The sequence below is a fragment of the Oncorhynchus kisutch genome, linkage group LG10, assembly GCF_002021735.2.
Source record: "Oncorhynchus kisutch isolate 150728-3 linkage group LG10, Okis_V2, whole genome shotgun sequence".
Classification (NCBI taxonomy): domain Eukaryota; kingdom Metazoa; phylum Chordata; class Actinopteri; order Salmoniformes; family Salmonidae; genus Oncorhynchus; species Oncorhynchus kisutch.
The window spans coordinates 9,005,461-9,018,894 of record NC_034183.2 but is presented as its reverse complement, the minus strand read 5'-3'; the positions used below and the strand labels follow the sequence as shown (position 1 = coordinate 9,018,894).

Sequence of the window (13,434 nt, the reverse complement as noted above, 5' to 3'; positions counted from 1 at the left end):
GGCCCAACTGAACCACTTCAGTTTGCTGTCTTTAGAGCATCAACTGACAGATCCATTGGATTGTGATGAAATCATCACCATATTCAACTCAAAGCCTCGCCGGCTGCACCTTGTGATGTAGGTCACGACTTATTGATACGTCTACTAAAAGGTAAGGTACCTTTTTATAGTACTACTGCCCGTCGTGGTATAAATGGTAACATCAAATATAGGCTTGTTTGTCCATCGAGATTAAAGTGCGTCTGATGATGAGTTTTATGTTGTTGGCAACTGGTCTGAAGTTACGGTCTTATTTTAATATGCTGCAACAGGTCATTATTTGTATATTTAACGAGGTTGCTCCGAGTACTATGCACTAGTATAAATGATTGTTTTACAAAATAATATACGGTACGCATCGCTTGTAATAAACAAGTAGAAAAAATGCCTATCCAAATTTTTCTAGGCCTATCCAAAAAGAATAATCTGACTGGGCCATGCAAAACAAAACTGGTTTAAACTGCAGATTCTAGCTTTATTAAGGCAGAAAACCCTGCCTTATTTGATTAACATGCCACTGTGTCTACAGTACCAGAGCATTGAGAAACCCCAGTATTTCCCTTCGTGGTGCTTCTACTCCCACCGACCCAGAACACGTGGCGAACATGTGCGTTCTCATATCACACGGTCACATGAGTCACATGTTCCTCACTGGTGGCACAAAACGACTCCCTTAAAAAAAGGAAACAGTTCCCCTTTCTTCATAATACCCCCGAGGGCATAGTTGTCAGGCGTTCTGACACACTTTGGTCATTGTTTTGTCCAAGGGCACTTTTAGAAGTGGGAGGGGTTATGTTATTCCCCTCCCACTTGTTATTCCCCCTCCCTCCCTCCCATACAAATATATATATATGTAGGTTTTAACGTCAGTGTGCATAAGTAGCGGTTGTGTCATGGATATGACAGTGTTATGTAGGTTTTAACGTCAGTGTGCATAAGTAGCGGTTGTGTCATGGATATGACAGTGTTATGTAGGTTTTAACGTCAGTGTGCATAAGTAGCGGTTGTGTCATGGATATGACAGTGTTATGTAGGTTTTAATGTCAGTGTGCATAAGTAGCGGTTGTGTCATGGATATGACAGTGTTATGTAGGTTTTAACGTCAGTGTGCATAAGTAGAGGTTGTGTCATGCATGGATATGACAGTGTTATGTAGGTTTTAACGTCAGGGTGCATAAGTAGAGGTTGTGTCATGCATGGATATGACAGTGTTATGTAGGTTTTAACGTCAGGGTGCATAAGTAGAGGTTGTGTCATGCATGGATATGACAGTGTTATGTAGGTTTTAACGTCAGGGTGCATAAGTAGCGGTTGTGTCATGGATATGACAGTGTTATGTAGGTTTTAACGTCAGTGTGCATAAGTAGAGGTTGTGTCATGCATGGATATGACAGTGTTATGTAGGTTTTAACGTCAGGGTGCATAAGTAGCGGTTGTGTCATGGATATGACAGTGTTATGTAGGTTTTAACGTCAGTGTGCATAAGTAGAGGTTGTGTCATGGATATGACAGTGTTATGTAGGTTTTAACGTCAGTGTGCATAAGTAGAGGTTGTGTCATGGATATGACAGTGTTATGTAGGTTTTAATGTCAGTGTGCATAAGTAGCGGTTGTGTCATGGATATGACAGTGTTATGTAGGTTTTAACGTCAGTGTGCATAAGTAGAGGTTGTGTCATGGATATGACAGTGTTATGTAGGTTTTAACGTCAGGGTGCATAAGTAGCGGTTGTGTCATGGATATGACAGTGTTATGTAGGTTTTAACGTCAGTGTGCATAAGTAGAGGTTGTGTCATGGATATGACAGTGTTATGTAGGTTTTAACGTCAGTGTGCATAAGTAGAGGTTGTGTCATGGATATGACAGTGTTATGTAGGTTTTAACGTCAGGGTGCATAAGTAGAGGTTGTGTCATGGATATGACAGTGTTATGTAGGTTTTAACGTCAGTGTGCATAAGTAGAGGTTGTGTCATGGATATGACAGTGTTATGTAGGTTTTAACGTCAGGGTGCATAAGTAGCGGTTGTGTCATGGATATGACAGTGTTATGTAGGTTTTAACGTCAGTGTGCATAAGTAGAGGTTGTGTCATGGATATGACAGTGTTATGTAGGTTTTAACGTCAGTGTGCATAAGTAGAGGTTGTGTCATGGATATGACAGTGTTATGTAGGTTTTAACGTCAGGGTGCATAAGTAGAGGTTGTGTCATGGATATGACAGTGTTATGTAGGTTTTAACGTCAGTGTGCATAAGTAGCGGTTGTGTCATGGATATGACAGTGTTATGTAGGTTTTAACGTCAGGGTGCATAAGTAGAGGTTGTGTCATGCATGGATATGACAGTGTTATGTAGGTTTTAACGTCAGGGTGCATAAGTAGAGGTTGTGTCATGCATGGATATGACAGTGTTATGTAGGTTTTAACGTCAGGGTGCATAAGTAGCGGTTGTGTCATGGATATGACAGTGTTATGTAGGTTTTAACGTCAGTGTGCATAAGTAGAGGTTGTGTCATGCATGGATATGACAGTGTTATGTAGGTTTTAACGTCAGGGTGCATAAGTAGCGGTTGTGTCATGGATATGACAGTGTTATGTAGGTTTTAACGTCAGTGTGCATAAGTAGAGGTTGTGTCATGGATATGACAGTGTTATGTAGGTTTTAACGTCAGTGTGCATAAGTAGAGGTTGTGTCATGGATATGACAGTGTTATGTAGGTTTTAACGTCAGGGTGCATAAGTAGCGGTTGTGTCATGGATATGACAGTGTTATGTAGGTTTTAACGTCAGTGTGCATAAGTAGAGGTTGTGTCATGGATATGACAGTGTTATGTAGGTTTTAACGTCAGTGTGCATAAGTAGAGGTTGTGTCATGGATATGACAGTGTTATGTAGGTTTTAACGTCAGGGTGCATAAGTAGAGGTTGTGTCATGGATATGACAGTGTTATGTAGGTTTTAACGTCAGTGTGCATAAGTAGAGGTTGTGTCATGGATATGACAGTGTTATGTAGGTTTTAACGTCAGTGTGCATAAGTAGAGGTTGTGTCATGGATATGACAGTGTTATGTAGGTTTTAACGTCAGTGTGCATAAGTAGAGGTTGTGTCATGGATATGACAGTGTTATGTAGGTTTTAACGTCAGGGTGCATAAGTAGCGGTTGTGTCATGGATATGACAGTGTTATGTAGGTTTTAACGTCAGTGTGCATAAGTAGAGGTTGTGTCATGGATATGACAGTGTTATGTAGGTTTTAACGTCAGTGTGCATAAGTAGAGGTTGTGTCATGGATATGACAGTGTTATGTAGGTGTTAACGTCAGGGTGCATAAGTAGAGGTTGTGTCATGGATATGACAGTGTTATGTAGGTTTTAACGTCAGGGTGCATAAGTAGCGGTTGTGTCATGGATATGACAGTGTTATATAGGTTTTAACGTCAGGGTGCATAAGTAGCGGTTGTGTCATGGATATGACAGTGTTATGTAGGTTTTAACGTCAGTGTGCACAAGTAGAGGTTGTGTCATGGATATGACAGTGTTATGTAGGTTTTAATGTCAGGGTGCATAAGTAGAGGTTGTGTCATGGATATGACAGTGTTATGTAGGTTTTAACGTCAGGGTGCATAAGTAGAGGTTGTGTCATGGATATGACAGTGTTATGTAGGTTTTAACGTCAGTGTCCTATAACAGCTAATGATGGAGCTCTCCTTCCGTCTTTAAAGCACAGCACCATAATATGCCTGTGACAATGACATGCTACATGATGGTGAGAGAAATTCTCAGTTGGCTGCCAGTATTAGTGCTCAGAGGCCATCGCTGAGAAACCACAGTGGAAGTGATGTGTTGTTAGAGTCCATTGCTGAGAGAGTTATAATGTGTTTTTAGAGTCCATAGCTGAGAGAGTTATAATGTGTTGTTAGAGTCCATAGCTGAGAGAGTTATAATGTGTTGTTAGAGTCCATAGCTGAGAGAGTTATAATGTATTGTTAGAGTCCATAGCTGAGAGAGTTATAATGTATTGTTAGAGTCCATAGCTGAGAGAGTTATAATGTATTGTTAGAGTCCATGGCTGAGAGAGTTATAATGTGTTGTTAGAGTCCATATCTGAGAGAGTTATAATGTATTGTTAGAGTCCATAGCTGAGAGAGTTATAATGTATTGTTAGAGTCCATAGCTGAGAGAGTTATAATGTGTTGTTAGAGTCCATAGCTGAGAGAGTTATAATGTGTTGTTAGAGTCCATAGCTGAGCAGGGCACAGGATGTAGGTGCTGTGGTTAAGGAGGTTTAGGAGGTGAATCAGGGCACAGGGTGTAGGAGCTGTGGGCGTGTCTAATGCAAGTCCAATCCCACGAGGTACTTGTGTTTGTTAGCACTGCGATAGAAACGTGAGACAGAGTACTGGAACTACAAAAAATTACAATGCTGTGCCTACCGGGTGGCGCAGTGGTTAAGGGCGCTGTACCCATCAGACACTCTGGGTTCGCGACCAGGCTCTGTCGTAACCGGCCGCGACCTGGAGGTCCATGGGGCGACGCACAATTGGCCTAGCGTCGTCCGGGTTAGGGAGGGTTTAGCCTGTAGGGATATCCTTGTCTCATCGCGCACCAGCGACTCCTGTGGCGGGCCGTGCTCAGTGCGCGCTAACCAAGGTTGCCAGGTGCACGGTGTTTCCTCCGACACATTGGTGCGGCTGGCTTCCGGGCTGGATGCGCGCTGTGTTAAGAAGCAGTGCGGCTTGGTTGGGTTGTGTATCGGAGGACGCATGACTTTCAACCTTTGTCTCTCCCGAGCCCGTACGGGGGTTGTAGCGATGAGACAAGATACTACTAAAACAATTGGATACCACGAAATTGGGGAGAAAAAGGGGTAAAAATTTAAAATTAATAAAAAATTAATAAAAAATGACAATGCTTTTTCTCTCACCACCGAGCTGATCTGAACAGTACTGTTCCAGCAAGGTTTCAATTCAACATGGTTCCAGCATGGTTTCAACATGGTTTCAACATGGTTCCAGCATGGTTTCAACATGGTTTCAGCATGGTTTCAACATGGTTTCAACATGGTTCCAGCATGGTTTCAACATGGTTTCAACATGGTTCCAGCATGGTTTCAACATGGTTTCAGCATGGTTTCAACATGGTTTCAGCATGGTTTCAACATGGTTGCAACATGGTTTCAACATGGTTCCAGCATGGTTTCAACATGGTTTCAACATGGTTTCAACATGGTTTCAGCATGGTTTCAACATGGTTCCAGCATGGTTTCAACATGGTTCCAGCATGGTTTCAACATGGTTTCAACATGGTTCCAGCATGGTTTCAACATGGTTCCAGCATGGTTTCAACATGGTTTCAACATGGTTTCAACATGGTTCCAGCATGGTTTCAACATGGTTCCAGCATGGTTTCAACATGGTTCCAGCATGGTTTCAACATGGTTTCAACATGGTTTCAACATGGTTCCAGCATGGTTTCAACATGGTTCCAGCATGGTTTCAACATGGTTTCAACATGGTTCCAGCATGGTTTCAACATGGTTCCAGCATGGTTCCAGCAGGGTTGCAACATGGTTTCAACATGGTTCCAGCATGGTTTCAACATGGTTCCAGCATGGTTCCAGCATGGTTTCAACATGGTTCCAGCACAGTGGATGTATAACCAGGCCACAGTACAGCTTCATGTGGAAAGGCTTGGATCAGTTCAGTCATGTGAACAGGGTACAACATGTCTCCCTTTAAGGAGAACGATGCGATGAACCCAAAAATAAAGACGCTCTTCTGAGCACATAAACAAGTTCTGAGAAGAAGTATAAACAGTTATTCTCCGGACCTCTTCTGTTCTGAAACCAGTTTTCTCTGGTTCTGTCCAGTTCACACATCTGTCATACTTTCAACGCCATCGGTCCTGTTGATGTTCTGTCTCCCACTTACGTTCCTCAGAACTGGAACAAGCCCCTTGTCTAATCGTGTTGGTCCAATATGACCGGCTCAGTGTGTTGTGTTGGTGCTAAACAGGGCTCATGTGGGCCCGGCCACCATGTATTTACAGAGTACGGTTGTACGCACACAATAATGTGATTATTGTGGATAGTCATATAATAGTTCAATTAAAAACGTGCGTGCTGTGTGTTAAACACGACTCTGGCAGTCGTGGGCTCTAGTCTCTGGCAGTCGTGGGCTCTAGTCTCTGGCAGTCGTGGGCTCTAGTCTCTGGCAGTCGTGGGCTCTAGTCTCTGGCAGTCGTGGGCTCTAGTCTCTGGCAGTCGTGGGCTCTAGTCTCTGGCAGTCGTGGGCTCTAGTCTCTGGCAGTCGTGGGCTCTAGTCTCTGGCAGTCGTGGGCTCTAGTCTCTGGCAGTCGTGGGCTCTAGTCTCTGACAGTCGTGGGCTCTAGTCTCTGGCAGTCGTGGGCTCTAGTCTCTGGCAGTCGTGGGCTCTAGTCTCTGGCAGTCGTGGGCTCTAGTCTCTGGCAGTCGTGGGCTCTAGTCTCTGGCAGTCGTGGGCTCTAGTCTCTGGCAGTCGTGGGCTCTAGTCTCTGGCAGTCGTGGGCTCTAGTCTCTGGCAGTCGTGGGCTCTAGTCTCTGGCAGTCGTGGGCTCCAAAAAACATCTCAGTGTTGAAAATCATCAAGAAGCCAAATACGTCGCAAAATGATGAACGATCAAATTATACGCTGCATGTGAACTCATTTCAGGCTACATTTTCCTCGTCTCCAAACTGGAGGATAGACAGTGAGTGACTAACAACGTTCTGTTGTAACTACTCTGAGTCACATACTCAGACTAAATCTTTCAGCTGTTCTCATTCATTAGAGCCATGAAAATACTGAGAATTCAACACCGACTGCAGCTCATGCGCTATATGATATAAATGACTATATCATGTTTCTTTCACAGTTGCCAAATAGTTCAACATGTCAAGAATGAATGTCCGTGCGTACAGTGTTCACGTCTCTGTGTCTGTCTGCAAACCTGCGCTGAGGAAATTGAATACACATACCTTTTGAAAAACATATGTTAACACCCTCTCTACTTGGTCACGGAATTATAAAAAGATGGAGTTTCTCTTTCAGCCATAACTAAAGCCTCTACTGTAGTTAATAACATTACAGACCTGAGAACAGCCCTCAAACTAATAACTGTCGTAGAGTACCTGAAACCATGCTGAAGGATTGGATGAATGGCAGGACGGATGAATCAATGGATGGACGGATGATAGGATGGACGGACGGACTGATAAATTCACAAATGAACGAATTAATAGATGGATGACCAATAGACATGGAGGTTCACCTGGAGCAGCTCTGAGATGGTAGGCAGCACATCTGGGTTACAGATGTCTATGGAGTCATCTCTGTAGGTCTTCTTCTTGTAGAGGATGTTGCCCAGGTAGAGGATAGCAGACAGCAGAGAGAAGATCCTATCAGACAGAGAGGAGAGAGTCAGACAGCAGGGAGAAGATCCTACCAGACAGAGAGGAGAGAGTCAGACAGCAGAGAGAAGATCCTACCAGACAGAGAGGAGAGACTCAGACAGCAGGGAGAAGATCCTAGCAGAAAGAGAGGAGAGAGAGAGAGTCAGACAGCAGGGAGAAGATCCTAGCAGAAAGAGAGGAGAGAGAGAGAGTCAGACAGCAGGGAGAAGATCCTACCAGACAGAGAGGAGAGAGTCATACAGCAGTGAGAAGATCCTACCAGACAGAGAGGAGAGAGTCAGACAGCAGGGAGAAGATCCTACCAGACAGAGAGGAGAGAGAGTCAGACAGCAGGGAGAAGATCCTACCAGACAGAGAGGAGAGAGTCAGACAGCAGGGAGAAGATCCTACCAGGCAGAGAGGAGAGACTCAGACAGCAGGGAGAAGATCCTAGCAGACAGAGAGGAGAGAGTCAGACAGCAGGGAGAAGATCCTAGCAGACAGACAAGAGAGAGTCAGACAGCAGGGAGAAGATCCTACCAGACAGAGAGGAGAGAGAGTCAGACAGCAGGGAGAAGATCCTAGCAGAAAGAGAGGAGAGAGAGAGAGTCAGACAGCAGGGAGAAGATCCTACCAGAAAGAGAGGAGAGAGAGAGAGTCAGACAGCAGGGAGAAGATCCTACCAGAGAGAGAGGAGAGAGTCAGACAGCAGGGAGAAGATCCTACCAGACAGAGAGGAGAGAGTCAGACAGCAGGGAGAAGATCCTACCAGACAGAGAGGAGAGAGTCAGACAGCAGGGAGAAGATCCTACCAGACAGAGAGGAGAGAGAGTCAGACAGCAGGGAGAAGATCCTACCAGACAGAGACGAGAGAGTCAGAGAGCAGGGAAAAGATCCTACCAGACAGAGAGGAGAGAGTCAGACAGCAGGGAGAAGATCCTACCAGACAGAGAGGAGAGAGTCAGACAGCAGGGAGAAGATCCTACCAGACAGAGAGGAGAGAGTCAGACAGCAGGGAGAAGATCCTACCAGATAGAGAGGAGAGAGTCAGACAGCAGGGAGAAGATCCTACCAGACAGAGAGGAGAGAGAGTCAGACAGCAGGGAGAAGATCCTACCAGACAGAGAGGAGAGAGTCAGACAGCAGGGAGAAGATCCTACCAGGCAGAGAGGAGAGACTCAGACAGCAGGGAGAAGATCCTAGCAGACAGAGAGGAGAGAGTCAGACAGCAGGGAGAAGATCCTAGCAGACAGACAAGAGAGAGTCAGACAGCAGGGAGAAGATCCTACCAGACAGAGAGGAGAGAGAGTCAGACAGCAGGGAGAAGATCCTACCAGACAGAGAGAGAGAGTCAGACAGCAGGGAGAAGATCCTACCAGACAGAGAGGAGAGAGAGAGTCAGACAGCAGGGAGAAGATCCTAGCAGACAGAGAGGAGAGAGTCAGCCAGCAGGGAGAAGATCCTACCAGACAGAGAGGAGAGAGTCAGACAGCAGAGAGAAGATCCTACCAGACAGAGAGGAGAGAATCAGACAGCAGGGAGAAGATCCTACCAGACAGAGAGGAGAGAGAGAGTCAGACAGCAGGGAGAAGATCCTAGCAGACAGAGAGGAGAGAGTCAGCCAGCAGGGAGAAGATCCTACCAGACAGAGAGGAGAGAGTCAGACAGCAGAGAGAAGATCCTACCAGACAGAGAGGAGAGAGTCAGACAGCAGGGAGAAGATCCTACCAGACAGAGAGGAGAGAGAGAGTGTCAGACAGCAGGGAGAAGATCCTACCAGACAGAGAGGAGAGAGTCAGACAGCAGGGAGAAGATCCTACCAGACAGAGAGGAGAGAGTCAGACAGCAGGGAGAAGATCCTACCAGGCAGAGAGGAGAGACTCAGACAGCAGGGAGAAGATCCTAGCAGACAGAGAGGAGAGAGTCAGACAGCAGGGAGAAGATCCTAGCAGACAGAGAAGAGAGAGTCAGACAGCAGGGAAAAGATCCTACCAGACAGAGAGGAGAGAGTCAGACAGCAGGGAGACGATCCTACCAGACAGAGAGGAGAGAGAGAGAGTCAGACAGCAGGGAGAAGATCCTAGCAGACAGAGAGGAGAGAGTCAGACAGCAGGGAGAAGATCCTACCAGACAGAGAGGAGAGAGAGAGTCAGACAGCAGGGAGAAAATCCTAGCAGAAAGAGAGGAGAGAGTCAGACAACAGGGAGAAGATCCTAGCAGACAGAGAGGAGAGAGTCCGACAGCAGGGAGAAGATCCTACCAGACAGAGAGGAGAGAGAGAGTCAGACAGCAGGGAGAAAATCCTAGCAGAAAGAGAGGAGAGAGTCAGACAGCAGGGAGAAGATCCTACCAGACAGAGAGGAGAGAGTCAGACAGCAGGGAGAAGATCCTACCAGACAGAGAGAGAGAGTCAGACAGCAGGGAGAAGATCCTACCAGACAGAGAGGAGAGAGTCAGACAGCAGGGAGAAGATCCTACCAGACAGAGAGGAGAGAGTCAGACAGCAGGGAGAAGATCCTACCAGGCAGAGAGGAGAGACTCAGACAGCAGGGAGAAGATCCTAGCAGACAGAGAGGAGAGAGTCAGACAGCAGGGAGAAGATCCTAGCAGACAGAGAAGAGAGAGTCAGACAGCAGGGAGAAGATCCTAGCAGACAGAGAGGAGAGAGTCAGCCAGCAGGGAGAAGATCCTACCAGACAGAGAGGAGAGAGTCAGACAGCAGAGAGAAGATCCTACCAGACAGAGAGGAGAGAGTCAGACAGCAGGGAGAAGATCCTACCAGACAGAGAGGAGAGAGAGAGAGTCAGACAGCAGGGAGAAGATCCTACCAGACAGAGAGGAGAGAGTCAGCCAGCAGGGAGAAGATCCTACCAGACAGAGAGGAGAGAGTCAGACAGCAGAGAGAAGATCCTACCAGACAGAGAGGAGAGAGTCAGACAGCAGAGAGAAGATCCTACCAGACAGAGAGGAGAGTCAGACAGCAGGGAGAAGATCCTACCAGACAGAGAGGAGAGAGAGAGAGTCAGACAGCAGGGAGAAGATCCTAGCAGAAAGAGAGGAGAGAGAGAGAGTCAGACAGCAGGGAGAAGATCCTACCAGAAAGAGAGGAGAGAGAGAGAGTCAGACAGCAGGGAGAATATCCTACCAGACAGAGAGGAGAGAGTCAGACAGCAGGGAGAAGATCCTACCAGACAGAGAGGAGAGAGAGAGTCAGACAGCAGGGAGAAAATCCTAGCAGAAAGAGAGGAGAGAGTCAGACAGCAGGGAGAAGATCCTACCAGACAGAGAGGAGAGAGTCAGACAGCAGGGAGAAGATCCTACCAGACAGAGAGAGAGAGTCAGACAGCAGGGAGAAGATCCTACCAGACAGAGAGGAGAGAGTCAGACAGCAGGGAGAAGATCCTACCAGACAGAGAGGAGAGAGTCAGACAGCAGGGAGAAGATCCTACCAGGCAGAGAGGAGAGACTCAGACAGCAGGGAGAAGATCATAGCAGACAGAGAGGAGAGAGTCAGACAGCAGGGAGAAGATCCTAGCAGACAGAGAAGAGAGAGTCAGACAGCAGGGAGAAGATCCTAGCAGACAGAGAGGAGAGAGTCAGCCAGCAGGGAGAAGATCCTACCAGACAGAGAGGAGAGAGTCAGACAGCAGAGAGAAGATCCTACCAGACAGAGAGGAGAGAGTCAGACAGCAGGGAGAAGATCCTACCAGACAGAGAGGAGAGAGAGAGAGTCAGACAGCAGGGAGAAGATCCTACCAGACAGAGAGGAGAGAGTCAGCCAGCAGGGAGAAGATCCTACCAGACAGAGAGGAGAGAGTCAGACAGCAGAGAGAAGATCCTACCAGACAGAGAGGAGAGAGTCAGACAGCAGAGAGAAGATCCTACCAGACAGAGAGGAGAGACTCAGACAGCAGGGAGAAGATCCTACCAGACAGAGAGGAGAGAGAGAGAGTCAGACAGCAGGGAGAAGATCCTAGCAGAAAGAGAGGAGAGAGAGAGAGTCAGACAGCAGGGAGAAGATCCTACCAGAAAGAGAGGAGAGAGAGAGAGTCAGACAGCAGGGAGAAGATCCTACCAGACAGAGAGGAGAGAGTCAGACAGCAGGGAGAAGATCCTACCAGACAGAGAGGAGAGAGTCAGACAGCAGGGAGAAGATCCTACCAGACAGAGAGGAGAGAGTCAGACAGCAGGGAGAAGATCCTACCAGACAGAGAGGAGAGAGAGTCAGACAGCAGGGAGAAGATCCTACCAGACAGAGACGAGAGAGTCAGAGAGCAGGGAAAAGATCCTACCAGACAGAGAGGAGAGAGTCAAACAGCAGGGAGAAGATCCTACCAGACAGAGAGGAGAGAGTCAGACAGCAGGGAGAAGATCCTACCAGACAGAGAGGAGAGAGTCAGACAGCAGGGAGAAGATCCTACCAGATAGAGAGGAGAGAGTCAGACAGCAGGGCGAAGATCCTACCAGACAGAGAGGAGAGAGAGTCAGACAGCAGGGAGAAGATCCTACCAGACAGAGAGGAGAGAGTCAGACAGCAGGGAGAAGAACCTACCAGGCAGAGAGGAGAGAGTCAGACAGCAGGGAGAAGATCCTAGCAGACAGAGAGGAGAGAGTCAGACAGCAGGGAGAAGATCCTAGCAGACAGACAAGAGAGAGTCAGACAGCAGGGAGAAGATCCTACCAGACAGAGAGGAGAGAGAGTCAGACAACAGGGAGAAGATCCTACCAGACAGAGAGAGAGAGTCAGACAGCAGGGAGAAGATCCTACCAGACAGAGAGGAGAGAGTCAGACAGCAGGGAGAAGATCCTACCAGACAGAGAGGAGAGAGTCAGACAGCAGGGAGACGATCCTACCAGACAGAGAGGAGAGAGAGAGAGTCAGACAGCAGGGAGAAGATCCTACCAGACAGAGAGGAGAGAGAGAGTCAGACAGCAGGGAGAAGATCCTAGCAGACAGAGAGGAGAGAGTCAGCCAGCAGGGAGAAGATCCTACCAGACAGAGAGGAGAGAGTCAGACAGCAGAGAGAAGATCCTACCAGACAGAGAGGAGAGAGTCAGACAGCAGGGAGAAGATCCTACCAGACAGAGAGGAGAGAGAGAGAGTCAGACAGCAGGGAGAAGATCCTACCAGACAGAGAGGAGAGAGTCAGCCAGCAGGGAGAAGATCCTACCAGACAGAGAGGAGAGAGTCAGACAGCAGAGAGAAGATCCTACCAGACAGAGAGGAGAGAGTCAGACAGCAGGGAGAAGATCCTACCAGACAGAGAGGAGACAGTCAGACAGCAGAGAGAAGATCCTACCAGACAGAGAGGAGAGACTCAGACAGCAGGGAGAAAATCCTACCAGACAGAGAGGAGAGAGAGAGAGTCAGACAGCAGGGAGAAGATCCTAGCAGAAAGAGAGGAGAGAGAGAGAGTCAGACAGCAGGGAGAAGATCCTACCAGAAAGAGAGGAGAGAGAGAGAGTCAGACAGCAGGGAGAAAATCCTACCAGACAGAGAGGAGAGAGTCAGACAGCAGGGAGAAGATCCTACCAGACAGAGAGGAGAGAGTCAGACAGCAGGGAGAAGATCCTACCAGACAGAGAGGAGAGAGTCAGACAGCAGGGAGAAGATCCTACCAGACAGAGAGGAGAGAGAGTCAGACAGCAGGGAGAAGATCCTACCAGACAGAGACGAGAGAGTCAGAGAGCAGGGAAAAGATCCTACCAGACAGAGAGGAGAGAGTCAGACAGCAGGGAGAAGATCCTACCAGACAGAGAGGAGAGAGTCAGACAGCAGGGAGAAGATCCTACCAGATAGAGAGGAGAGAGTCAGACAGCAGGGAGAAGATCCTACCAGACAGAGAGGAGAGAGAGTCAGACAGCAGGGAGAAGATCCTACCAGACAGAGAGGAGAGAGTCAGACAGCAGGGAAAAGATCCTACCAGACAGAGAGGAGAGAGTCAGACAGCAGGGAGAAGATCCTACCAGACAGAGAGGAGAGAGTCAGACAG

The 13,434-nt window shown here is 47.6% G+C and overlaps 1 protein-coding gene across 4 annotated transcripts in view; it reads right to left on the bottom strand.

Annotated features, from left to right (window-relative positions):
- The window catches only part of LOC109898287 (unconventional myosin-IXAa-like), a 274,482-nt gene that overhangs the window by 111,186 nt on the left and 149,862 nt on the right, over positions 1-13,434 (bottom strand). For all 4 annotated transcript variants that reach the window (XM_031833015.1, XM_031833013.1, XM_031833014.1 and 1 more), the window contains exon 7: positions 7,321-7,447. In XM_031833015.1, coding sequence (XP_031688875.1) covers positions 7,321-7,447 — 127 coding nt within the window. The remainder of the gene's footprint in view (positions 1-7,320; positions 7,448-13,434) is intronic.